Source organism: Artemia sp. Qi Xiang Cuo, chromosome 16 (genome assembly GCF_049724085.1).
Source record: "Artemia sp. Qi Xiang Cuo chromosome 16, ASM4972408v1, whole genome shotgun sequence".
Classification (NCBI taxonomy): domain Eukaryota; kingdom Metazoa; phylum Arthropoda; class Branchiopoda; order Anostraca; family Artemiidae; genus Artemia; species Artemia sp. Qi Xiang Cuo.
Window position 1 is genome coordinate 50,204,824 of NC_142809.1, and position 25,636 is coordinate 50,230,459.

A 25,636-nucleotide genomic window follows, 5' to 3' on the forward strand; every position below is an offset into this window, starting at 1 on the left:
GGATCTTTGGTGGCCATATTGCCCCTTAATAGGTTGCAATAAAAAAATTAAAATATGTCCTCTCCATGAAGTGCCACTTCAAATTATATGTACACAATGACTAGCCTAAACAGTGCTGTCTTGAACTAGCCTTAAACACATTGTGATTTTTTAATTTTTTCATAATTGTGAAATTTTAATTCAGTGAAAACAAAGAAATTTACTTCACGTTTGAAAATTCCAAGTTTATGCTCTCAGAAATGAATGCGTAATCCAAATGACAGATGTCATTTACCATGTGTCTCTACCATTAACGCCACCTATTTTGGCTATAATGAAATTTAATCTAAAGCCACCGGGAGTATATAGGAGTGGGGTGTCCATATTACCTAAGTGTCCATATTGCCCTGGTCTCCCCTATCTATTAAATATGGTACTGGTGCATTATAAATAAACTAATACTATAAAGTCTCAAGGAAACCAGACACAAAACCCCTCAAATGGCTATTTGCAAAAGTTAAATTTGGAATGCAAAGCATGGTTTCTCATGGAGTTAACAATATTTAAATGATTTTTTTTTAGGGTTTAGGGGGTGAAAAAGGTACCTAGGTTAGGTTACATATTTAATATATGCTATGCTTCACCCGACCCCTCCCTAATGTGCAAATGCATAGCCCAAATCTGTTTCTAAACTATTATATATTCAACCTATTTTACTTTGTTAGCATTAACCAAATGTGACTTCTTTTGTGTATAGCAATGGTTTTGTTTTAATGTACCAGTACCTTAAATACATAAGCTAACTTAGGTACCCCCCCCCCCCACTAAACCCCAAAAACAATCATTTAAATATTGAGAACTTTATGAGAAACAATGCTTTGCAATCAATTTAGGTTTTGCAAATAGCCATTTGATGGGTTTTGTTGGGTGACTGTAGCATTTCCTGTTTGACATTCCACATACAGTATATATTAGTGCCTGGATAATAATAATATAATGCAAAACAAGTAGGCCACAGAACTTCAACAAAAATCTGTTCAATTGAGAAAAATTACAGAGAAAATGACAAAAGTGATGAATCTCTTTCTTTCTAATGATGTAGGCCTAATTATGCTTTAATAAACACTAATTAATCCAACTCTCTTTAAAATATCAATGGATACCTTAAAATTTTTTATATCCATTTGCCAAGGCTGGTTAGAATTCAGGATTGTAATGTAGGTATTTGGAATAATAGCCATATAGCAGAGGTATTTAAGGGAGATAGTCTCCATGCTCAGTGGCTGACAATCAAATGAGATATGCAGTATAGTTTCTCAGTTGCAAAGCAGACTTGGCATAGAGGGGAGTGATGTTGCTTCCAATTAAATAACACACAATTGAGAAGACGGGCGCCTGATTTCAGATTGTAGTATAACACTGTATGTAATATTAGGCAGTACAGTAAGGCTGTTGCCTAAGTAATGAACAATGTTGGCACAAAGTATTATTTATTTATTTATACTTATTATTTTTTTCTAGGCCAGGGCACTTTTTATCAAATAAGTTGTCATAAAAACTTCAAAAGAGCTCATTTAATTGGAAATTGGAGTGGCTAGTGCCCTTATTAACAGTCAAAAGTGATTGGAAGGCAACCATCACCCAATCCATACCCACTATTTCCCAAAACACATCAAATCAAAAATTTTAGATAGCCATTTTGTTCAAAATAGTTGATTTCCAGATAGAAATTATGTTTTTGAGGAAGACACTCCCCCCAAAGCCCTCAGGGCAAAGGTTTTTAGTTATACCCTTGGGGTATATAAGGTTTTTATAGATATCTTTGTTGTAGAAACTTAAAAAAGGGTGCATTTGATTGGAAATTTAAAGGGCCAGTGCCCATTTTACTAGTCAAAAGTGATTGGAGGGCAACTAGCCCCCTTCTCACATCCGCCTTTTCCCCAAACACATCCAATCAATATCTTGGTATAGCTATTTTGTTCAACATAGTTGAAATTTCTGGAAATTAGGTATTTGAGGATAAGAGACCCCCCCCCCCAAAGCCCTTAGGGGAATGGTTGGAAGTTATGCTGTGGGGGCATATAAGGTTTCATAGAAAGTGTTGTCATGGAAACTTCAGAAAGGGCTCATTCAACTGGAAAGTGAAATGGCTAGTGCCCTTTTTAATGGCTAATGCCTATTTTGTTCAATGTAGTTGAAAGTTCTGGAAATTTGGTCTTTGAGGATGACAGCATCCCCACAACCCTCAGGGCAAGGGTTGTGAGTTATGCCCCGGGGGGCATATAAGGTTTTCATAGAAAATGTTGTCACATAAACTTCATAAAGAGCTCATTCAATTGGAAATTGAAATGGCTGGTGCCCTCTTATGCCCACAGTTTATCTAAACACATCCAATCAACATTTTTATATAGCCATTTTGTTCAACATAGTTGAAAGTTCTGGAAATTAGGTGTTTGAGGATGATAACCCCTTGGGCAGTCTTTATAAGTTATGCCCTGGGGGCATATAAGGTTTTTATTGAAAGTTTTCTTGTAGAAACTTAAAAAGAACTCATTTGATTGAAAATTCAAAGGGCTAGTGAACTTTTTTAATTGTCAAAAGTGATTGGAGAGCAACTAACCCCCTCTCATGCCTAGCTTTTCCTCAAACACATCCATTTAAAATTTTTAGATGGCCATTTTGATCAACGCATTTGAAAGTTCTGGCAATTAGGTGTTTGGGGATGACATGGCCCTCAGATCAAGGGTTGTAAGTTGTGCCCTGGGGGCATATAAGGTTTTTATAGAGAGTTGTAGAAACATCAAAAAGGGTTCATTCAATTGGAAATTGAAAGGGTTTGTGCCCTTTTTAATAGTCAGAAGGGATTGAAGGTCAACTTACCCCCCTGTCACACCCATCATCTCTGCAAACACATCCAATCAAGATTTTGAGATATTCATTTTGTTCAACATAGTTGAAAGTTCTGGAAATTAGGTCTTTGAGGATGACAACTCTCTCCCCCGCCACAACCCTGAGGGCAAGGGCTCATTTGAATGGAAATTGCAAGGGCTGGTGCCCATTTTAATAGTCAACTGAATGGAGAGCAACTAACCCCCCTCTCACACCCAACATTTCCCCAAACACATTCAATCAAAGTTTTGAGATAGCCATCTTGTCCAACATGGTTTAAAGTTCCAGAAATTTTGTATTTTAGGATGACAAACCCCCTAGAGCAATGGTTGTAAGTTATATCCTGGGGGCATATAATGTTTTTATAGATAGCATTGTTGTAGAAACTTCAAAAGGGGCCCTTTTAATTGGAAATTAACAGGCTAGTACCTTTTAATAGTCAAAATGAAATGGAGAGCAACTAACCCCTCTAACATGCCCACCATTTCCCCAAATACATCTAATCAAAATTTTCTGATAGTCATTTAGTTCAATGTAGTTGGAATTTCTGGAAATTAGGTCTTTGAGGATAACACTCCCCTCAGGGCTAGGGTTGTAGGTTATGCCCTGGGGGTATATCAAAAGCAGCACAATAGCTATGCCTAAGTAAAGAACAATGTTAGCACAATGATTTTTTTATAGACCAGGGCACTTCTGGCTGTCCTCTGACAAAACCTAGTATCCTTAAAAAATTTGAATTTTAGTTGAGTGGGTCCTGCCTAATTAGACCATGAGGAATCCATGGTTTTACTAATTTTCTACTTATTTTTGACTCGGTCAAAAATTTCGGGGGGAGTTTAAACCGGGTAACCCCTCCCCCTGGATACAGCCTTGGTAAAATTGCATTTTACAGCCTGATCAAAAACAAAGAAAAAAAAACAGCAGTGGCTACAATTCAACTACGAAATTAATGGTCTTTTCATCTGCAATATTGGTTATGGCTTAGAGTAGGGTTTATTGAGAAGGAAAAATGGCAAATTCAATCCAGTTTCACAGTCTAGAATTGAATTTGTCTAATAGTTTTATTTCTTTTCCCAATTATAGGCTACTGTGTCTAAAGGTAAAACTTAAAGAGTTTATGCAGATATAATCTTGATAGATGCTTTCAGTTAATAAGACCATTAAGCAGTTCCATAAATCATGGGAAGGATTTGAATCATGGTAATTTGGGTAATCAGGTGTATTAGGTTAAAAACAACACACACATCCAAACACACCTAACCTAACCTAAGACTTTAAAGCAGGAAAGACCCAGGCAATTTTCCAAGCATCTGGGAACTTTTGGCTTGACCAAACAAGATTATACAGAGTTAAGAGGGCAGTATGGAAAACCTCTCGGGGCTTCCATTTAATACAAATATCCATTCAATATAAATACCATCATGACTGGGGAAGATTTGATATTAAGAGAATTGAGTGCTGCACTAAATTCATCTAGGGAAAATGGTTCCACCAAGGAACTTTTCTGTAAAGAATTATGAGGAAGGGTACAAAACGGAGGTCAAGGGTATTCAGAATCAGAACAATCATTTTTATAAATATAAGACATTTTTTTCGCTTTCATCTTATCTGAGCAAACTGAAGATTCGTCCTGCATGATATCATATCTACTGTCATCATTAGACTGCTTACCACTATTGAGTTGGCTAATGATGTTGTGAATCTTTGAAATTGCGGTTCTGAAGCTAATACCTGCACTAAAATTTTACCATGTAGTCTGTTTAGGTTTCTTGCTTACTAATTTCAATTTAGCACATGCTTGCTTATAGGAAAGTGCTGTTGACGGGGAAGTATTCTTTAGAAATAATTTACAAGCTTTCCTTATTACCTCTACTGCAACCATGCACTTCTTATTCCACCAATTCTTGGGTCTTTTGAAGCCCTTATAAGAAATTGGCTTAGTCATGGGAATGGAAGATTCAGCTGACTGCAACAGAATAAATTTGATCTGGCCTCAATAGCATTAATATCAGAACTAGTTTATAAAAAGCAAAAATCAGCTTCCTTCAAAATTTCCCAAAACAGGGGTCAGTTGCCTTGGAATTTTTAAAAGTTGCTATGTGAGGTTTGGGTGAATAGCATACATTTTGAACTGATGTTAGTATTGCAGAACAATCAGACTGCAGAGAGCTTTACCATCTGAATTTGATCAGAATATAAAGATGGACCAAGTAGCAAGTCAATAGTAGATGAAAGATTATACTGGGTTGGAAAATTAAATGGAGTGAACATCAAGGTATCCAGAATATTGGACAGAACATTCTCAATGCCTCTTCCTGCTTTATTACTATAGGCTATTTGTTCCCATAGTGGGCTATGTGTATTGAAATCACCAAAAATAAAAAAAATTATTTTCCATAAGTTCAGATTGCAAAACCTTTTGTATATCATTGTTTCCACATGGATTATACAATGATTTAATGACAAGATTACTACCATTAGCCAGGTTAAGTATAATACCTATAATATCAATTTCATCCCTATAAAGAATTAATGGTTGAGGCGAATGAGGGATTGAATCATGAACAAAGATGGCAACTCCTCCCTTTCTGTTAGTAGATCTGTCCTTCCTTTAGCACTTATAGCCAGGTATTTTAATTTTCTTAAACTAATGAAGATTGGTTTCTTGTAGATAGGTAATATTGATTTTATTCTTACATGCATGATGAATAAGATCACCAAGTTAATTTGTATTAAGAGAAATACAATCAAACAGTTCGTGGTAACGAACTGTAAGTAAGGAGCCACCCGGCTCAATGGTAACCGAAACTCTAGAAAACGGGTTTTTGATACCAATAAATATATCAAAAGAATTAGATTTCAATGCTGATTTCAAATATCTAATTTTCATCAAGTTTAGTGCTACCCATCAAAAGTTAAGCGCCTGAAAAAATTTGGCTGATTTTCAAAAAAATGGGGATAGACCCCCTAAAAGTTATAGAACCTTAATGAAAATCACACCATCATATTCAGCGTATCAGAGAACCCTACTGTAAAGTTTTCAAGCTCCTATCTGCAAAAATGTGGAATTTTATATTTTTGGCCAGAGGAAAGATCACAGATGCGTGTTTATTTATTTTTTTTTTCCCTAGGGGTGATCGTATCGAACGAGTGGTCCTAGAATATCGTGGGAGGGCTCATTTGAACGAAAATTAAAAGTTCTAGTGCCCTTTTTAAATGACCAAAAAAAATGGAGGGCAACTAGGCCCCCTCCCACGCTTATTTTTTTCCCAAAGTCACCCGATCAAAATTTAGAGATAGCCATTTTGTTCAGCATGGTCGAAAATATGATAAATATGTCTTTTAGGGTGACTTAATCTCCCGAAGTTCCCAGAGGGAGGGCTAAAAGTTATGAACTTTACCCAATGTTAACATATAGTATTGGTTATTGGGAAGTATACAGAAGTTTTCAGGAGGTTTTTTTTCTGGTAGTGGGTGGGAAGGGTGGGTTGGTGGTTATGTTGGAGGATCTGTTCATGATGGAAGTTTTCATGGGGGAAGGGAAATTGCCATGAGGGGGGCGCCGGACTTGCCAGCATTATTTATTGGTTATTGGGAAGTATACAACCATTTTCAGGAAAGATTTTTTCTGGGGGGGGGGGCAAGAGGAGGGTGTTACTCTGGAGAATGGGTGTTACTCTGGAGAATGGTGTTTTTTCTGGGTGTTACACCATAAAAACATAAAAATCACAGGAAGGTGTTGATATAGTTTTTATCACTATCTGGGGTAAGTTTGTTCATCAGATAGTATATATGTGGTTTGCTGTTGTAGCATTTCATTTATACAAGGTCTGTGCAGCTATTTTTTGCTGCAACATTCTTATACAAGGTCTGTGCTCCAATTGATTTTCCTAAGAGTTCAATACAAGGTATGTAACCATGGGAAACAAGCTGCTTTCGGTCAAACATGGTTTGTAACAACTCAAAAAAATATTTGTTTTTAGTAATGAGGCCATCTTGAGGGTTTATCTAACAGCACGACAACGTTTTAACAGACGACGGAAACAAGCAGACGCTATACAGATCGTCAGTCGCTTGTTCAGCAGCAAATGTACAGAGGGTTTCTGGTGCTTCTTTTTCTACTATTTTTCTACCTGAGCTTTAGCTTAGCTTCTTTTTCTACCTATTTATGCACCCATTAGATCACCTCCCAAGTTTAGTTATCCCATTGGATAACTTTGTCTTTGATGTCACTAAGAATTTCCTTTACGGCATTCCCAAATGATGTCTGTTGGGATTCCACTACTGGTGATGAATTGTGCCTCGCAGAAGCCAAGACTGTTCTTAAACCAGTTTTTCTTGGTCTTGCTTCACATTCAGCAATATGAGTATTATTGATCCTCCAGGCCTTGCCTTTTTTTATTTCCTCTAGCAAGTAGCCAATAGAAACTATTTTGTCGTATTGTGCCCTTATCACCCAGTAAAGTGTTAACCTGTCAAAGCAGCAGCAGTAGGGTGTCGACAATTAGACTCAAATATTTAAGATTTTCCAACAGTGGCCTGTTGAGGTCTATTAGTTTACTCATTTGTGAGCAATAACACAAAAAGTTTTCATGAATTTTAATGATAATCACAAGCAACAAATATATTTTAGTATGAGCGTATATCTGTCAGCCTCAACTTTTAAGCAGGCTTCCTCTCAAACCGCCTCCTTTGACTTTGCCTCTGCAAAGAAATAAAACGCCTCCCTTATTGACTTACCATTTGTCAAATGGTTCCTTTTTTCGAAAATTTCCTTCTGATCACTGTATGAATAGACTAGTTTTATGGGTACATTTCAAGAATATGGATAGCTGCTTGCTTGGCAGATGCACTGCTTGGACTATATTAGATCTTTTACTGTTTCTGGCTTTAGTTTTTAGGCTATGCAGCTTGGAAAATTTTGTTTGTTGCTTGAATTTGACAAATCACACAGATTATGAATAGTGTCAGACAGCTTTTTAAATATAGCTTAGTTGTCATATTTTTCTTTTTAAAAGACCAAAAACTGCTCTATTTTTGAAAAATTCGTGTCCTACTATCATTACAATATCTTGTTTGCTTTCTTGAATTATGGACCATAGGTTTTCATTTGAATTGCGTATTTTATCGTATTTGGCTATTGTCACCTAGAAAATATTTAACCTGTCAAAGCAGCAGCAGTAGGTTGTCAACAGTTGGACTCAAGTATTTAAGATTTTCCAACATTGATATGTTGTGATCTATTAGTTTGCTCATTTTGTGAGCAATAACACAAAATATTTGCAAGAATTTTTATGGCCTCCGTAGAACCATAGGCAGTAACTACTTTCAAAATTTATTCCTTGATGACTTCCGTCATAAATTTCTTATCCGTTCCTACGCGGATATGCGTGCAGCGTTCTATAACTACATCGGGGGCTCCTTTCATGAACATTTTGGAACCTTTGATTGGGATTCTATTCTTCTATTGTACAAAGTATGACGACATACGTTTCCGTTCATGTGTTAATTTGATATTGAATACCTAAAAGAAAAATAATTGATTTTTATATCGTGAAAAAATATAAATTGACAGTTAGGCAAAAATTTTGCCATGGATAGTACCTCCCGTGTAAAATCCCCGAGGGGAAACCCCTCCGGGCAGTTCTATCCCCACTGAAAATTATCCCGGTAAATTTCTCTGGATAATTATGACTGAAATATTGTCTCCTTGAATTATTGGCTGGTTAAACTATTAATTTGTCTGTTTGGGTAATTTTTTTTCCATTTGTAGTTGATGATTTTCCAACATGATTGACATTCAGATTAACGCCAAAGAAGAATTTATTGAAGATAAAGTAGAAAGTCTTGATGGAAGTGTTAAAGTTTTACCTCCAATGAGAGAACTGAAGAATTAAATTCTAGCAGAATGCAAAAATAAGACACTTGGTGAGAATTTAAACTTTTTCATGTTTATACATCAAAGAAACCCAAAAGTGTCCAATTTAGCTGTCGTTTTCTATCTTTGCTAAATTTTAATAACTTGATTTAGTCTAAATTCCGTACCGTTACATATAAACGTACTCAGTCCACCTTTTCAAATTTTACAGGACAGAGAAAATAAAGTTCTTCTTGCAACATCGTCACGTCTTCTTGCAAAGACGTGACGATGTTGTTTTTCTGCCGACGATGTTGTATTTAGTCCAATGCTTATAGTTTTCCAGGAAATGGAGTGAAAAACTTAAAGCATAATATTATTTTTACCAGAAATAGGAAAAATAGATTGCACAAAGGTGTTTAGCCCGCAATAAAAGTAAAAATGGCAAAAGTAAGAAATAATTATCAATATAAATTATAAGAAAAAGCCAGAAAGTATAGGAACAGGAAGGGCTCTGATTCTTCAATCAGGAAGTCTACTGATGAAGTGTTGTACACGTGGCTTGTATAAAATGAATGATACCGTTAATCAATTTGTGGCAACGGTGACTTAATATTGTTGTATTTTGACTGACGGAATGATTTCCCATTTCGATATCTGGGTCTCAGCACTTTTATTATTGTGTTATTCCTTTCCTCTAGCTCACTACCCTAAATTCTTCTTCATCTTCCAAGTTTGTCTTAAACTTCGGAATTCCAAAATGTTTTTCATACTGAATCCATTGTCAGTCTAGGCACAAAATTACTTCGTAAAAAAATGTTTTACAAATGAACTAAAAAGGGGAAATTTTTTTTTCTATTCTAAAGAACAATGATGTGATTGGTCCAATTGGTCCAATTGTGACTTGATATGTATATTCGCATGCCTCTGAAATGAGGGTTATTAATGACTGAATAAATAAAGTTTCTAAGAATAAGGTTTCTATGCAGACTAAGTTAGCAATGCCGTCAATTTGAGGGGGCCATGTCGGTATTGGCCCCCACATAATTTGTAGTCCCTCCCCTATATTTTGAAAAATTAGTTTTTAGGAGTTTTCATTGAAAAATGGCTAATTTTATTCGAAAAATGAAAAAAAAATACTAAATTAAATTCGGATTGTGTTTGTTCACATCGCCCCTGTTCAGGGGCGCCTAAAGAATCGTAAATGTAATCACTTATATCACTATCATCTAAGATAAGAAGCTTATACGGGCGCTGAAGGAACACAAAAAGTTGTACATCAGCCAAATAGCAGTTTTACTTACAAGTATATGCCGGACATTTTCATTGGCTCCTTCAAAAGAGCAAAATCTGATACTAACTCCAAGAAGCCCTTGTCCACCGTAAACATCTCCACGCGTAAAAGTGAGTCGGCAAAGAGAAAGCAAGCCGTGAGAAGAATTTTGTATAGGAATTCTGGAAAATGTCCCCATTTTAAAGTTTCCTCTGAAGTATTCATCCTCTGGAACAGGGATGCGCCCCTGTTATTATGCTCTGTTCTTTGCTTCCACTATCAAGAGTGAATAAAGCATATACAGATATTCAAGGATAAAAAGTATTTTTATAGCCCCCCCCCCCTCTAAAATTCAGCTTATGGGTGCCAATGATCAGTGTCAATGGAAGATTTGTTTCACAACATTGACTTGGTTCTTACACCGTGGTTCATAGAATTGCCACGTTTATAAATAGCTCACATCAAATCCTCCTTATTCAAACACACTTTAAGAAAATAACATAGTAATAGCATTAATGTAGCTCATTGCTGACGAGTAGTCGAGCATTCTCTGTATATTCTTCCATTTTCGTGAAAAAATTTCCCAGTTATATATATATATATATATATATATATATATATATATATATATATATATATATATATATATATAACCGGGGCGCCCCTGAACAGGGGCGCCCTCCACCCCAATCTATTCAGAGCTTCACTCGTTACCATTCTTCAACCTGAAGTTCCAATTTCCTTTAAATCCTTGCCTCTGACTTCTTCCCACCCCATTGGGGGACAACCTAATTATCGTTTTGGACCCTTGGGTGTTCTTTTATTGAAAATGCTTGCTTATAAATTACTGAATGAATTATAGCAACTCATAGTAAATAGTGAGTTAATCAATTGAGGGTAGAGAATGAATAATTTACTTATAATGACCCCCTTACCAGACCCCCATGGAATTTTCCCTCTTAACTTGCAGCATCATTCATATCCGACATCACTCAGGTTCAATTTCTCACACAAGTTTAGGCGAAAGAAAAACGAGCAAAAATGGGGTTTTTATAGGCCAAATGAAGATACTGAAAAAACGAAGCGAGTATTTCGAGAGGACAAACGCCTCTGTTCGCTAGTATCCGTCGATGGCAGATCATATTTTTTGGATTTTGTGCAAATCGCGGATATTGGCGAATAACTCGCTTTTATGGTTGTTAGGTATTTGGTTTTAATTCTTTTAATTTTTGGCTTTTATTGATACATCGTTTCGTTTCGCGCTGAAGAAGAGAGGCGTTTGTCTCGCTTCGTTTTTTCAGTATCTTCATTTGGCCTATAAAAACCCCATTTTTGCTCGTTTTTCTTTCTTTATGTGATGTCAGGCCAATGTGGTTTAAGAAATTATCTAAGTTTAGGCAAACAACTAGAGCAGGATTTAGTTTGAGACGTATTAGCCCAAAGGTGTGGAATTCTATTCCCCTGGATATTAGAGAGTGCGCTGATTACCAGCAGTTTTGCAGAATGGTGAGAAAGTTTTAGTTGTGCAAAAGCACAACTTTAATGCTGTTCTATGTCAGCTCTAAAAAACTGCTCAGCAGCAAATGTAAAACGTAACTGTGAGGCTCCTGATGCGACGCCCTGCTATAGCTTCAGCTAACAGCAACACTGTTACATCTTACAGCAACTTTTTTGGACATCAACTAAATAGTCACCAGCAGGCTTCAGTTGGTGCAATGCAGCGTCCTTCTACATAGGTTACTGCTTCATTGTAAACCAAGCAACGATTATTTTTAAAAATCCTTATTGAAGCGTAATCATGACCTTTGTTGATTTATTCTTATAAATATTTTGTCAGACCAATACTGCATTTCTTTTTACAGCAACGAAAGTTCGAGTGGTTCTCACTGTTTCAATATTTTGTTGAATTTCGCCCTGAATATCTTTTAAGGATGGTAATATCAGTTGGACATTATTTAATGAGCTTTGGCTAGAATCGGTAGAATAGGTTGAGCCATGAGCCAAAATCAAATCCTTCATTAATTTAATAACATGCAGAAATAAAAAAAAAAACAGTTTTTTAAGTGAAAGTAAGGTGGGGCATTAAAACTTAAAACGAACAGAAATTATTCCGTATATGAAATTAGCTGTCCCCTCCTCAACGCCTCGCTCTTTACATTAAAGTTTGACTCTTTTTCACAACTTTTTTATTAAACAATAAAAAACTTCAGCGTAAAGAGCGAGGAGTTGAGGAGGGGGCAACCCCTTTCGTATACGGAATAATTTCTGTTTGTTTTAAGTTTTAATGTTCCTCCTTACTTTCAGTAAAAAAAAAAAAAATTCAGTAAAAAAAAATAGGGGCGTGATGCTTCCAGTAAGTGCATATTCATGTCCAATTATTAGGATTTTTAAGCCAGTCCTAGATGTCACTTAAAAGAATGAATTATTTTTTCTTTTAGGTGAAACAAGTGAAGCAAACAAGAACCTGATGGAGTCTGCTCGCGACGCCCGGGGTGATTCCTATTGTCCTTATAGTAAGGAAAAAGTCGGAGCAGCTCTATTAACAGTGGAAAATTACAGGATGTTTACAGGAAAACTATTATGATGTTAACAGGAAAACTGAAAATTACAGGAAAACTATTACAGGATGCAGCGTGGAAAATAGAAGACCGTCTTTAAAGACTTGCGCTTTGCAAGTTGCTTTTTTAAAGGTTCGTTTTTTGCTTATTTTACTGCTTTTAGGGAAAAATTTTACTTTTATTAATATCTTTTGATGTTTTTTGTGTTTTGTATATGTCAGGATCTGTTAAACGTTCCATTAACTTTGGGAGAGAATTATTATAAAAATTTATTTTGAATGTTTTCAATATTATCAGTATTCATAAATATATAAAAACCCTATTTGTTTTTGTGATTTCACTTCTCCAAAAATACCGATTTCTTATGGATAAATATGAATCGGTATTAAAGGATCTGTGAACCACAAAATTAAATTCAAATGTACAAAAAGCTACATAATTGTTATCTATTGGTTTGTTCTTGTGGGCCAGGTAAACAAAATACAACACTTAACGTATTAGCTTATTATAAATAATAGAATACATTTATAAAATAATACAGGATAGAACAATGTTTTGTTCTCTTCTTCCCCCCAAAAAATTTCTGAGCATGAATTTTGATTGAAAAAAGAACCTGGTATTTTCCCTGGGTCAGATGAAAACTGTTATTGGAATGTATATTACTGGGAAGTATCTTTTAAATGTCTTTGTGTTTTGTAGATGGCAAGATCTGTTAAATGTGCCCCTAACTTTGGGTAAGCATCATTATAACATTTGATTTTAATAGGTTTAAGTCTCTTATATTCATCAATATATAACGACCCTATATGTTGTTCTTATTTTATCAGTTCAAAAATATGGATTTCTAGTGGATAAGTATGAATTGGTAGTAAAGGGTCTGTGAACCACATACTTCAATTCAAATGTACTTAAAACTGATGATTGTTATCTATTAATTTGTTCTTTTGGGTCAGCTAAACAAATTGTAAATTACAACATTTATTTGGCCAAAAAAGTTGCCATCGGAGGAAACTATGATAAAATGGGAAAGAAATTTCCAAAAGCGCATTACAATCTGCAAATTTGAATAAGTAAATACATTTTGAAATCATTTAAAGAGTGTAATTTTTGGTTTTTGCTCTAAGATTTTTCCTAAAGGATTCAAGAAAAAATGCTATTTGTTTTTTTCAAGCGATAATTAGTTGTCCTGGTTAGGGGGAGGGAGATTTAGACATATATAGAAACTTCTACGTTGAAGCAAGAAGACTAGAAATGTGCCACATTTAATGCATACTAAATAAAAAAATTAATAAAAAGAAGAATTTAATTTTTTTCTAAAAAAAAAACTTGAGAAAAAACAAAAGTAAAAAAATCGTGGTTTGTTATTGAAGAGTATGGCAAGGTTCTGATGAACTTTTGAAGTTCAATCTAGAAAGAATTCAAAACAAAAAAGGGTGTACTTTTAAAATGAAAATAGAGTTGATGTGAAATAAACTTCTAGACATAACAAATGGATACTAACTCAATCAATCAACCCAAAAATTATATTCAAGGGTGTATCTCGTATTTTATCTGTATAAATATTGAAAACTAATTAGCTTAAGTTGACCATGCTTGTCATCCGTAAATCATAATAGCATAATTTGAAAGAGGCACAACGCGAAAAATAAATGATGCACAAAATAATTATTAGATTTAGGTTTAACCTAAATGATTAGGTTCCAATGGGATATTAGTGAACTATATTTGACTTGTATCCAGTTAAGATGGATTATTATTTAATTCTAAGAAGTACAAAAAAATTGGTAATTCTCGATAGGGAGTATAAACGTATAAGTCTTCGATTTAATGAGAGTAAGGCTGAGTTCCTGGTGTTCAATCACCGTTCAGATTGCCCCACAAATGTTCAGTTAGGTGAACATGTTATTGAAGCACAAGATACACTGACGTATCTTGGGGTACCGATTGGGTTAAATCTTCGCGGCACGCGTCAACTTTTGAACGATTTTTTTGCCAGAAAAGCTAGGAATGCGTATGGTTTACTAGTTGCGCTAAAATTTAAATTTAACCGCCGTATCTTAGCAAGCGTTTATAATGCATTTGCTGTTCCGCATCTACTTGCCCTTGCGTCATTTTGGTCTCTTCCTACTGCTTCAGATATTAGGGATATACGGAAGGGTTCCTACAAGTATGCGAAATATTTGCTAAGGCTGCCTCTCTGGACAAATAACAGCTCACTATACGTGCGGTATGGAGTTGCAAGTCCAGTTCTGCGTTACAGAAAAGAAATGAAAGATATCGGAGGCAGATTATTGGTGAAAGCAACTCTGAAATTGTCGGTCTTTGATAACATGTTTGTTCTTACATATAATTGCCTCTATTTGTAATTTTTTTTCTTTTTGTCTGTTCTTCTATGTTTTGGTTCTGTTTGTATTTGTCAGAATTTTTTTTTTAATTTTCTTTCTTTATACTTCATCAGTGTTGTATTTTACATTTATGATGGGCAATAAATTTATACATAAATACATAATGCCATGTAACAATACTGATGTTCAAATCTTTCGTCCGATTGTCTGCCTTATTTGCTTTGATTTTATTGATTTTAACAAATATTCGAATGAGTACAAAATCTGATCCCTGAATTTAGTTTCCCATGTATTTCTGGACTGACATTCGGGTGTGTCTAAGAAACCTTGACTATAGAAATATAGTCATAATAAATATAATCATAATAATCATATTAAATATAGATAATATAGTAAAAACTTAATTTTAACAGATTATCTGGTGTTTTTGCCTCGTAATATTACTTTGAAGAGGACTTAAGAAGGTATGTTAAGGGCGCTGGAAAGGAGTAACGAATTGTCCCAATGTCGGAGTTTATGTAACTTGTTTTTTCTGGCCTTGATAATTTAAGAGTACCAATTTTCAGAAAAAAAGTCGTTTCTGAGATAAAATACATACATGCATACAAATACAATTACTGCTCATTTAAAGGTAAAATTTTTTTTGTATAATTATCATTATTATATTTATTTTTCCAATCTGTTTTTTATTCTGTTATTATAATTATTCTATTATACAATTTTTATTTTTATTTCCGTCTTGTAGTTTCTGTTATTTTTTACCATCATTTCTTTAAATCAAAATTTGCACTTATAAGCTTTGAACTTGGTCGCTTTTAGGCATCCACCGTCTATGGAGCAGAACTTTCATAGTTATAAGTTGCCTAAACTAATCGGGTATCAGTAAAGGCAGCAGTTCTTTTCCTATTCGGATTCAAAAAGCTTTATTACGTGACAATAAACCAGAAGCAAAACTCTTCTCTCTCTCTTTCTATACAAAAATGGAAGAGGTAAAAAAAGGGTAAAGAGGGAAGATATGAATAGATTGGTATGGAAGAAAAGTGTGCACCTGGATCCGTCGCTTGCTGTCTGGTATCAGAGTGAGTTATGGGTAGCTGCAGTAGAAGTTATAGTTTGACATAAAAGCCTTTACATCCTTTGATCATAATTGATGATTGATTTATGTATACATCTATCCAAATAATACTATGAAAAAATTTGAATCTGTAAATTTCATCAACTTAAGTCTTCAATATAATGTAAAGTTAAAAAAAATTAGAACTATGTTGGGATTGAGTAATCCAAACAATTCTTAAGGTAAAATAACCAGATAATATCATAACATTAATATTAAATAGAATGTCATTAAATTAATACAAAATTTTATCCCCTGTAAAAGTCAGCTTACTGGCCCAGTAAGGATTTCACGAAGCTGGGAATAGCCAACATACCGACACCAAAATTAAAACGTATTTCATTACGGTTTCCCGAAAGTATAAGGGGAAATTGTTTTAAAGGGAGCAATAAGGGACTTTAGGTGATCTAGAAACTATCAGAAGTGCTCTGTATTGAATCTTTTTCATGTGGTTCTTCTGGTCCAAACTCAGGCTTAAATGCCAAACGGGAAAAGCATATTCTACCAGCAGTTGGATAAACGTAAGGAAATACGCAATAAGTGTGGGGTTTTGAGGCGAACCCCCCCAGCTTACAGTTAATGCAAGTTAGTTTCACTAATGCTAATTTTCGGGCCTATTCTTGCGCATATATATATATATATATATATATATATATATATATATATATATATATATATATATATATATATATATATATATATATATATATAATATATATAACCAGCTTATTTTTTTACTTGTTATTGGCAGTTTTGCTGCTTGATTGTAAATTCCCTTGGGATTTAGTGACTTAGTAAGTACTAAGATTCAGACAGAACGATTTAATTACCTTAGAGGATTGTACTATTTGTGCATAGCAGCGATACTGATAAGATATATTAGACAATAAGCAGAAGAGGGGGAGGGCTCCTGCCGCAAGCGCCGTATGTACCTGCTGGTATTTAGTTACCCTTAAATTGCGGGGAATTGGTGAGCGGGTCCCGACGCTTCTCTTGTTCCTAGTATTGTGTTTTCTAGTGGACTTCGGCTGTTTTTGTGTAAAAGTGATGACTGAAAAGCTGGTACTCAACCCAGTTCTGAAGTTTTTGAGCAGATCACTCACTGAAGGGGGGAAATCCGATCAGATTTTGAAAAGTGGAATAAACTATTCCGAACGTGATACAATCATACAAGCTAAGAAGACCCTTCACAGCGAGTTGGACATTCAAAGTCGGATGGTTTCGTATGCCAAAGATGAGGACGACATTACGGATATGTGCAAGTCGCTAGTCTCTGCGGCAAAGCAAAATGTCCCGATCCCGAGATTTGGGATATTTGGTCTGTGTGAAGTACCTGCCATCGGTGAGGCAGTTCACGCTACAGTGGTGTCCAAAGTAAACGAACTCTCCAGAAAATTGGATGGATTTAGGCTAAATACTAGCCACTCTAAAGTTACCCTTCCAGACAAATCTGAATTGTCCCAAACCACGCCTCCAAGCCCACTCTATTCTTTGATATTCAGATATCCTTCAACATGCATAAAATACGCAAACGAAAGGAAAGCACTCATCGACAAAGTGTGCCCATGTCCAGACGGCGGTATAACCGAGTTACGCCGCTCTAATAACGAGTGGAAACTCGTGGTTTGTTCCAAGCAAACCGCGAGCCAGATGGTGGATACAGCTAAACGTGGGAAACCTTCGCTCAATATTTCCCTCAAGGAACCTGCTTTTTCAGCTGCGATCAAGCGAGTGCCGGAGGATATAGACGAACAGTCTCTTAAACAGCTAATCCCCTAGTGTAATAAGACCCTACAGTTTGGCAAGTCTCGAACATTTAAAGTCTACTTACCGACACGAAATGACCTCGATACCTTTCTCAAAGTTACAGGGACTTTCTTCTAATTGTACAATCCCATGTCCATTTTTTTTTTTTTTTTTTTTTACAGGCTATGATTTCACCACAAGTTATGGTGTGCTTTTAGTTCTAGTAATTACCTCAATTTTTATTTTTGTTATGCCTTCCCTTGAATGTCTTGGAAGGAGTATTTTCTGGGATTACCTCTATTGGGAGACCATTCCAAATGGTGACGGACTGTTGGGTGAAACTTGTTTTCAAGCATTCCTTGTAGGGAATGCTTGAAAATATTCCTGCTTAACTATATTTCGGCAAGTTGATTGGAAAGGCTTGACTATCAGTGCATTCAAAATAGTTAGCATTATATAGGGCAAAACTATTCAAGCTAATCACAAATGTATTTAAATTTTTTTGGCAAATTCAATGGTGAAGTAATCCAGTTTCTATGTTGCATAATAGCAATTTTAATGTGGTTTAACTATTCAGGTGGTGATTAGCTGTCAAACTACTGAGTATCTTACAATAGCAAATAAATCAAGAAAGGCAAAAATTAAGCAGCCTAAATGTTTGCTGATTTTGTGGCTTTGAATAGTTTTGTATACTTTTGTGTACTTATCAATACTTTTATTATACTTTTGAAGACTTATCAAAGTTGAACGCAGAATAGAACAACAAACCATGGAAATTTGAGTTGGATTCCCCAATTATTGACCAACATGGAGTTGAACAGATACAGTATAGACCTTAATTGCTATGAATTGTGAATAAAGTAAGGGAAGCTTTGTAAAGCTTACTCCATTTAGTATTATTACTCAAATAAATTCAGTTGCTAATATAATTATTATGTCCTTGCTCCCCTTCTGTGGCCACATATAGCCTTAAGTTATAGCCTATGTAAAACTTTCTAACTCTGTTGTGTTGTTTTTTTCCAAATTGGCATTATATTGTCAGCCAACCATTTCCAAATAGTCAGCCAACTATTGATAAGAATTTATGGAGAAAAGGAAAACCAACAGAATCAGCAAAGCTTTGTATATAACCAGGGAATATATCTGCCCTGTTGGGGGAGTTGGATGCAACATCAAAATATCAACCATTATATTTGAAACAGTGTTGAATAGTGAATCATGTAGGACTACTAAATTGTTGTTATACTGCATATATCTGAAAAAGAATCTTAGCTTAAAATTACCTTAAATCATAATTGCTAGCAATAGGACAAAATCTTGTATCTGCCAGTTTAGTAATCATAGTGGAATGTGTCATCTGTTGCATCCCAAGAAGTGCAATTTGGCTTGTCCAGTCATCTCCCATCCACCAACAACTTTAACACATCTATGTTGGTAGAGGTGACTGATCTTTCACTAAGGGAGTTCCACATACTGATGACTTTACTGGATAAGAACTCGCTCCTCAGCTTGATGTTTGCTTGTTTCCAAAAAGCTTTTGAGAGTGAGTGTGGGTTCTCTTTTAATTGTCAAGTTGAAAAAGGCCAGGAATGGTATCTTCAGCATTCAAGAGTTTGTGTACTGTGTGTAGCATTGCCGCATTTGCAAGAATAAGTTAGGGCTTTTAGGCTTTAGTTAAGGCTTTTGAAGATAGGATGAAATGGGATATATAGGTCTAATGCATTTTGTTGCCCTTCTTTGGACTGATTCTAGGGCTGTTTTGTCAATTTTGATGGTTGGGCACAAAATACACATCCCCAGCTCTACCCTTGGTCAAACTAGACTCTTATAAGTCTTGGTTGTGACAGTTGTTGATCTGCTCATGGACATTCTTTTGATAATTACAAGTGTCTGATTGGCCTTTGCAACAGCTACTTGGGCATGGAGATGTAGCTTCAACTCTTTGTCAACCAGGACACCAAGGTCTATCTGAGTGCCTTCTGGATATAACTTTGCAGTATCCATCAATACAATCCATATAGGACTGAGTACATGGTTTTGACTTCTCAATGAATGAATGGTCTTGTTTTCTGAACAGGGTTGCCGCCATGGTCAGCTCTCAAAGTGCTAAAATTACCCAAATTTGCGTGCTACACAGTGACTTTCGGTGCTATAGTAAAAAATTAGGTAAATGTCTACCAAATCATATTATTGAGTTAGGACTAAAGTGAATACATTATTCGACGCCTTTTTTATGCTGATTACGAATATAATAATCATTTCTATCATAAATTAATTTTCGCCCCCCCCCCTTCCACCTATATAGGCCAATTCCGGTTTAGGTTAGGTTGGTTTAGGTATGTCTAGGGGGGGGGGGGCAGAAACTTATTTCCAATAGATGGTTATTATATTCGTAATCAGCATAAAAAAAGCCATCGAATGGTGTCCTAACTCAATAAACTTTAGTCCTAACTCAATAATATGATTTGGTAGACATTTACCGTAAATTAACTATAATAGTGCTCTGGTCAATTATATATATACATATATATATATATATATATATATATATATATATATATATATATATATATATATATATATATATATATATATATATATATATATATATATATATATATATATATATATATATATATGTAAAAATTTGAAGGGCAGTAAAAAAAGAGGTAGGGGGGCAAATAAATACAAAACCTGGGTAGCATCATCATTCAATAAAAAAGGGAGAAATTAGTGGGGTGTTTTATTTATTTTTTCTGTAGTGAAGATGACAAAGATTTTTTCATATCTGGAGGTAATGCAGCAAATGAGGGACAAAATAGGGATGGGCTCAGAAACTGCTCAAGGTGACTGTACTCTTGATGGGGAATGATGTTTGGGGAAAATACTTTTTATGCAAGGGTTTTTTATTGCATATTTTCCAAAACAGAGGCGTAACAAAACCTTCATGTGCTCAGGGATTTCCAAACTAGATTTTCTTAGGAGCAGAGAGTATGGCACCTTGCCTTCTTAGAAAATAATTTGCAAGGCTCTTTTTTGGATAGGTTCAAATTTGTCCAATTCTTTACAAGAGATACCAGGGGGCCAAACTGGACAAGCATATTCAAGATGCAGGCACGAAAAAATGTGTAAATCCTTTAGGAATGGGAAGGGGGATGCTAAATTTATTTAGGAGCTTAAGGAGGGCAATAGATGCATTAGCTCTATGGTGGATATCTGTATCATGGATATCCCACTTTAAATTAGAAGAAATTGTAACACCAACTAATTTAAAGGAGGACACAGGAATTTCAGGAGGGATAGGATTAAGAAAACAGGGCAAGGATTTGAGAAAACAAATCAGCATTATGATGGACTTAGGGGGGTTTAGTGTCATGTGTAAGTTCAAGGCATCATCTCCAATTTGATTGAGGACTGTTAGGTCATCATCAAATTTCCATCTGTCTGAAAATGCCTTAGCAGGGCTGTTAATCATAACTGAAAAAAAGAGGGGACCTAGAGAGGATTAGAATGATGATTCTGGTATTTGATAACCGGCAATCTTTTTGATAATAATGAGGAACCAATTTCATAAGAAAGGAATCAATTTTGAATTTGCTAAAAAGTTTCTCAACTAAAATATTGTGGTTAACAAGGTCAAATGCTTTTTGAAGGTCAGTGGAAATTAAATTTAGCCAGGAATTGAGTTTGTTGAGGGTTTTCCTATTGTGGTTGATAAGAGGTAGTGGAAAGTAGAAGTGGATTTTAGGTTCCCAAATTACCTCAGGTTAGTAAGAGGTAGGATTTTTTTCTTTAGCCAATCTGCAAGGAATCCGTCATAAATTTTTGAGGAAATAGGAGTACAAGTTATAGGTCAAATGTCTTCAAAACCAGACTTTTTTTTTCTTTTTAAAAGAGGTTATGAAACCAGGTATCCAAATCATTGGAGTTTGCCCAGACATGCTAATCTTGTTAAAAAGAATGGACAAGGGCTTTGAAAGAAACTCTTTGAAAGCACTAAGAAGAGGAAAAAGGATATCCAAAGGACAAACACTTATTTTTCTTAGTTTTCCAATTCTTCTTTGTATTACAGATGGGAAACAGAGGGAAAAGGGCACATGCTGGTAATTGATCAGACAAGGCTGGAAGGCTCTGAATACTGGAAGCAAGGAATGTGTTTAGATTATTGGCAAAAACAGCGGGGAACTTGGGTAGATTGAAATTAAGCTGCTGAAGTCTCCTGCTACACAGCTTTTTAACCTCAAAATACCAATTTTCTGGTATATTTCTAAACAATTCATTGACCTTATTTTTGTCATACAATCAAGCCAATTACGAATTTCTCTTTTGATTGATTTTCTTAGTTTATTAGGTTCAGACAATTTCCCATTTCTGAAAAGTTTCAATTTGGTTCTAATTTCTGTTTTTATGATTTGATTATTAAAAGATTTATCACTGAAGCACCTTTTAATTTTTTTTTCTGGGAAACAAATTTGATATCTATCAAATAGTTTTTTGTGGAAGGTAACCATTTTCTCATCATAATTTTTTAAATTATAAATAACAGACTAATCTTCTGAATTCAGCCACATTCCAAAAGAAAGAAGACCAGAATTTTGAAGAGGGTGGTAAGGGCCATTAGTTATTGAGAAATAATGCTTGCAATTTGAAGAAGGGAATAACAAAATCGAAAGGTGATAACTCCCACCCAATGGGGGCAAAGCTGAGGGAGGGCTGTAAAAATTATACATATTCGTTAAAATAACATCAAGATATGTGTTTCCCCAAGCTGTTAATATTTTAACAATTTTCTTTACTTTAAGTGAGGAGCAAAAGGAATCCATTTTAAACTTGTTGGCATCACCAACTAAAAAAGGACCAGCATTGGGATACTTAGAAATAATAGAATCAGCACTTGTCTGCAACTGTTGAATAAATTTGCGTTTTGAATCTATATTTTGATTTTGGGAGTAATAGAAGACAAAAACTATTGCAATAACATTAAATGGACAAGGGAGTACTTTTGGTCTAATTTTATTTTTATCTTATCGTCCTTTCCAGGATTTGGTGCACCTGGTCAAAATCCAACTTATGGAGCTGAACAGGAGTATAAGGGGCCACAATCTACATCTGCACCAGTGCCACAAGAATTTCAAAAGTATGGTGCCTCTGCACCTCCTTCAGCAACGCCAGAACCTGCCACATCTAATCAAACGCTGTCTCAACCAAGTCAGATTGATCCCTCTGGTTTTAGGTACCCAACTCCAGCTCAAGGAGTATTCCCTCAGTATCAAGAGGGAACTGCTAGTGCAAATCCCCCTCCTAGTGCAAGTCCTGGATTAGCTCCCACAAGGGCTTTGAGTTCCGTTCGACCAAGTCCGGGTCCAGTTCAGACATCACACACTCCAATACCGCCGGTCCAAGTAGCAGAAGGACCTTCTGCTGAAGCCTTTCAGCTCTTTATATTGTTTTGAATTTGCATTTGTTGCTTCACATCGATTAGCTTTTGAAGTTTTTATTTTGTTTAGGAGGCAACGAACATAAAATTTGCGATATCCTTGGTCTTTGGTCGCTATCTCATGTAAAAGACCCCAAGAAACTTCGGGAAAATGATCGAAAATTTTTGCTACTGTGAACCAACAGTCAGCAAGAATTTTTTATCAACTTTCTTTACCAGTTCATCACTGACAAGAGAAGGTCTACTGCTCCACAGTCGCTGCAAGAGAAGGCCTCCAAAAGGAGAAGAAGGCTGATTCTGTTTTTAAATTTCTTCGCCAGGTCTTGACTGACAGGAGAAAGCCTACCGCTCCAGTCACGACAAGAGAAGGCCTTCGTCGTGAATGTTGAGCCACGTTTGAGTCGTGAGATACGGCAAGAGAGGGACACAACAAGATAAAGCCTTCGCCGTGAATGTTTGAGCCACGTTTGAGTCGTGAGTCACGACAAGAGAAGGCCTTCGCTGTGAATGCTTGAGTCACTTTTCAGTCGTGAGACACGACAAGAGAAGAACACAACAAGAGAAGGCCTTCGTTGTGAATGTTTGAGTCACGCTTGAGTCGTGAGACACGACAAGAGAAAGCCACATCAAGATAAGGCCTTCGTTGTGAATGTTTGAGTCACGTTTGAGTCGTAGAATACGACAAGAGAAAGCCACATCAAGATAAGGCCTTCGTCGGGAATGATCGAGTCATGTTTGAGTCAGGAATCAATGCAAGAGTAGGCCACAACAAGAAAAAGGTTTCGTCGTGAATGATTGTTCCTCATTTTTTTTGAAAATCGTACCCAGTGACGGACAACACCTTCAATCGTAATGTCAGGATCATAAAACTTCACATAATGCATGATGAATGACGGCAGCTGAGTGATTTTTGTTGCCAAAAGGACGCTACGTACTCACAGTGTCGGGATGCTGCATAACGCTGTGTTTCTCGAACTTGGTGGGATTTTCTATTATGGTGCTCATGTATCAAGGCTATGTGTAGCAAACTTATATATTTAGATACTCAGTTCAAGCCCTCGTTACTGATACTAAAAATTTGCAAAAATCTAGTTTAATGTTTTTCCTTTGTGGATTTTCAATAAAAATTTCGAATACTTATGCAAAGCCACACATAGGAGTCAATGGCCTGTAAAATCATAAGCAAAGAAAGACCAGCTGTTGTAATATTTAGGAACCTTATATCCGACTTTGGAGGAGAATATAGGGCTCAGTAAGGCTTTTCTAGCCTATATTACAAATACCCATTAGAATAACTACTCCTTGATGCTTACTGCATTTTAAATGCTGGTAAAATTTATTTGAGTTGCAGAGGTCTAGTTTAACTTCTTAAATTATTGTTGTATAATACGAATATATAATAGGTCATTTTGTGGGGGGGGGGCATTTGAGCTACATAGCTAGGATCGTATTCTTTAAATATTCATGTCTAGAGGAGCTTAAAAACAAGCCAGGGGTCCACTCAGTCCACTGCAATTATAAGTTCATGTGGGCTACTTATCAAGTGAGTTATTTTAAAAATTCATTGCTGATGTGGGCATTATATAGAGAGAAGAGGTAAAAATAGTTCGTTACCTGGGTTATAGAGTTATAGTGTCCGAGGAAAACTATAATATTAGTAATTATAATATTACTAAATTTCTGATAATATTAATGAATTGATATTGATAGAAAATTAATATTATAATTAAGTTTCTTTGAAATTGTTTGTAATGACCTCTTCCTATTCCGATCTCGGACGACCTACTTTTCATTTGTCCCCAGGTGGACGGCTAAAAAGGACAGTCTTTGGCAATCTATCATCCTTTATCACCAGTACATAGCCTAGTCATTGTAGCAAGTTTTGTGAAACAGCCTGGATTTAAATTTTTTGTCATAGTTCTTAAGGAAGCAAATTTTTTTTTTTTTTAGCTCTTGCCATGTGGCGTAATTTTTTCCCCTCTTTTAGATGATCTATAACCCTTTTCGGCTTAGCAACAGAAAGTTCACTTTTATCCTAATTGATATGCCAGCACCTTTTCTAAGAGCAAAAATTATCCTAACGTTCTACTTGTTTTCACTATCATAAGTGCCCCCTCCCTCCCTCCGAAAAAAGAAAATTCTTTAACTGGACTAAAAATTATTTGACAAGGAGCACCCAAAATCTAATAATAGTGTTTTTCTTGACATGAGCTTCAGAGGAAATTAAAGTAACACTGAAAAAAAGATAGAAGAATAAAACATGGGTAATTAAAGCAAATTGGTTAAAAGTTGAAAGATTAAATTATATTAAGTTTTGTCGCATTATTGTACACCTTGTAGAAACTTGTGGCTAGCTCAACACTGGAGGGTATTTTGTTCCATTGAATAATAGATTTGTAAATGGGAGATTGCTGGGCAGCACTAGAAACTCATTTAGG

The 25,636-nt window shown here is 35.5% G+C and overlaps 1 protein-coding gene across 4 annotated transcripts in view; it reads left to right on the forward strand.

Annotated features, from left to right (window-relative positions):
• Positions 1–25,636, forward strand: part of LOC148943051 (uncharacterized) — a 35,838-nt gene that overhangs the window by 3,907 nt on the left and 6,295 nt on the right. Inside the window, exons 2-4 of one of the 4 annotated variants that reach the window (XR_016143039.1) lie at positions 8,642–8,796; positions 12,437–12,688; positions 22,802–23,579. Coding sequence is in view for 2 of the 4 variants with exons in the window: in XM_089101960.1 (XP_088958086.1) it covers positions 16,462–16,536 (75 nt within the window). In the remaining 2 variants the exon portion in view is untranslated. Of the gene's footprint in view, positions 1–8,641; positions 8,797–12,436; positions 12,689–15,094; positions 16,601–22,801; positions 23,580–25,636 lie in introns of those variants that run through there. The other 3 variants (XR_016143038.1, XM_089101960.1, XM_089101961.1) reach the window with 3 other exon arrangements.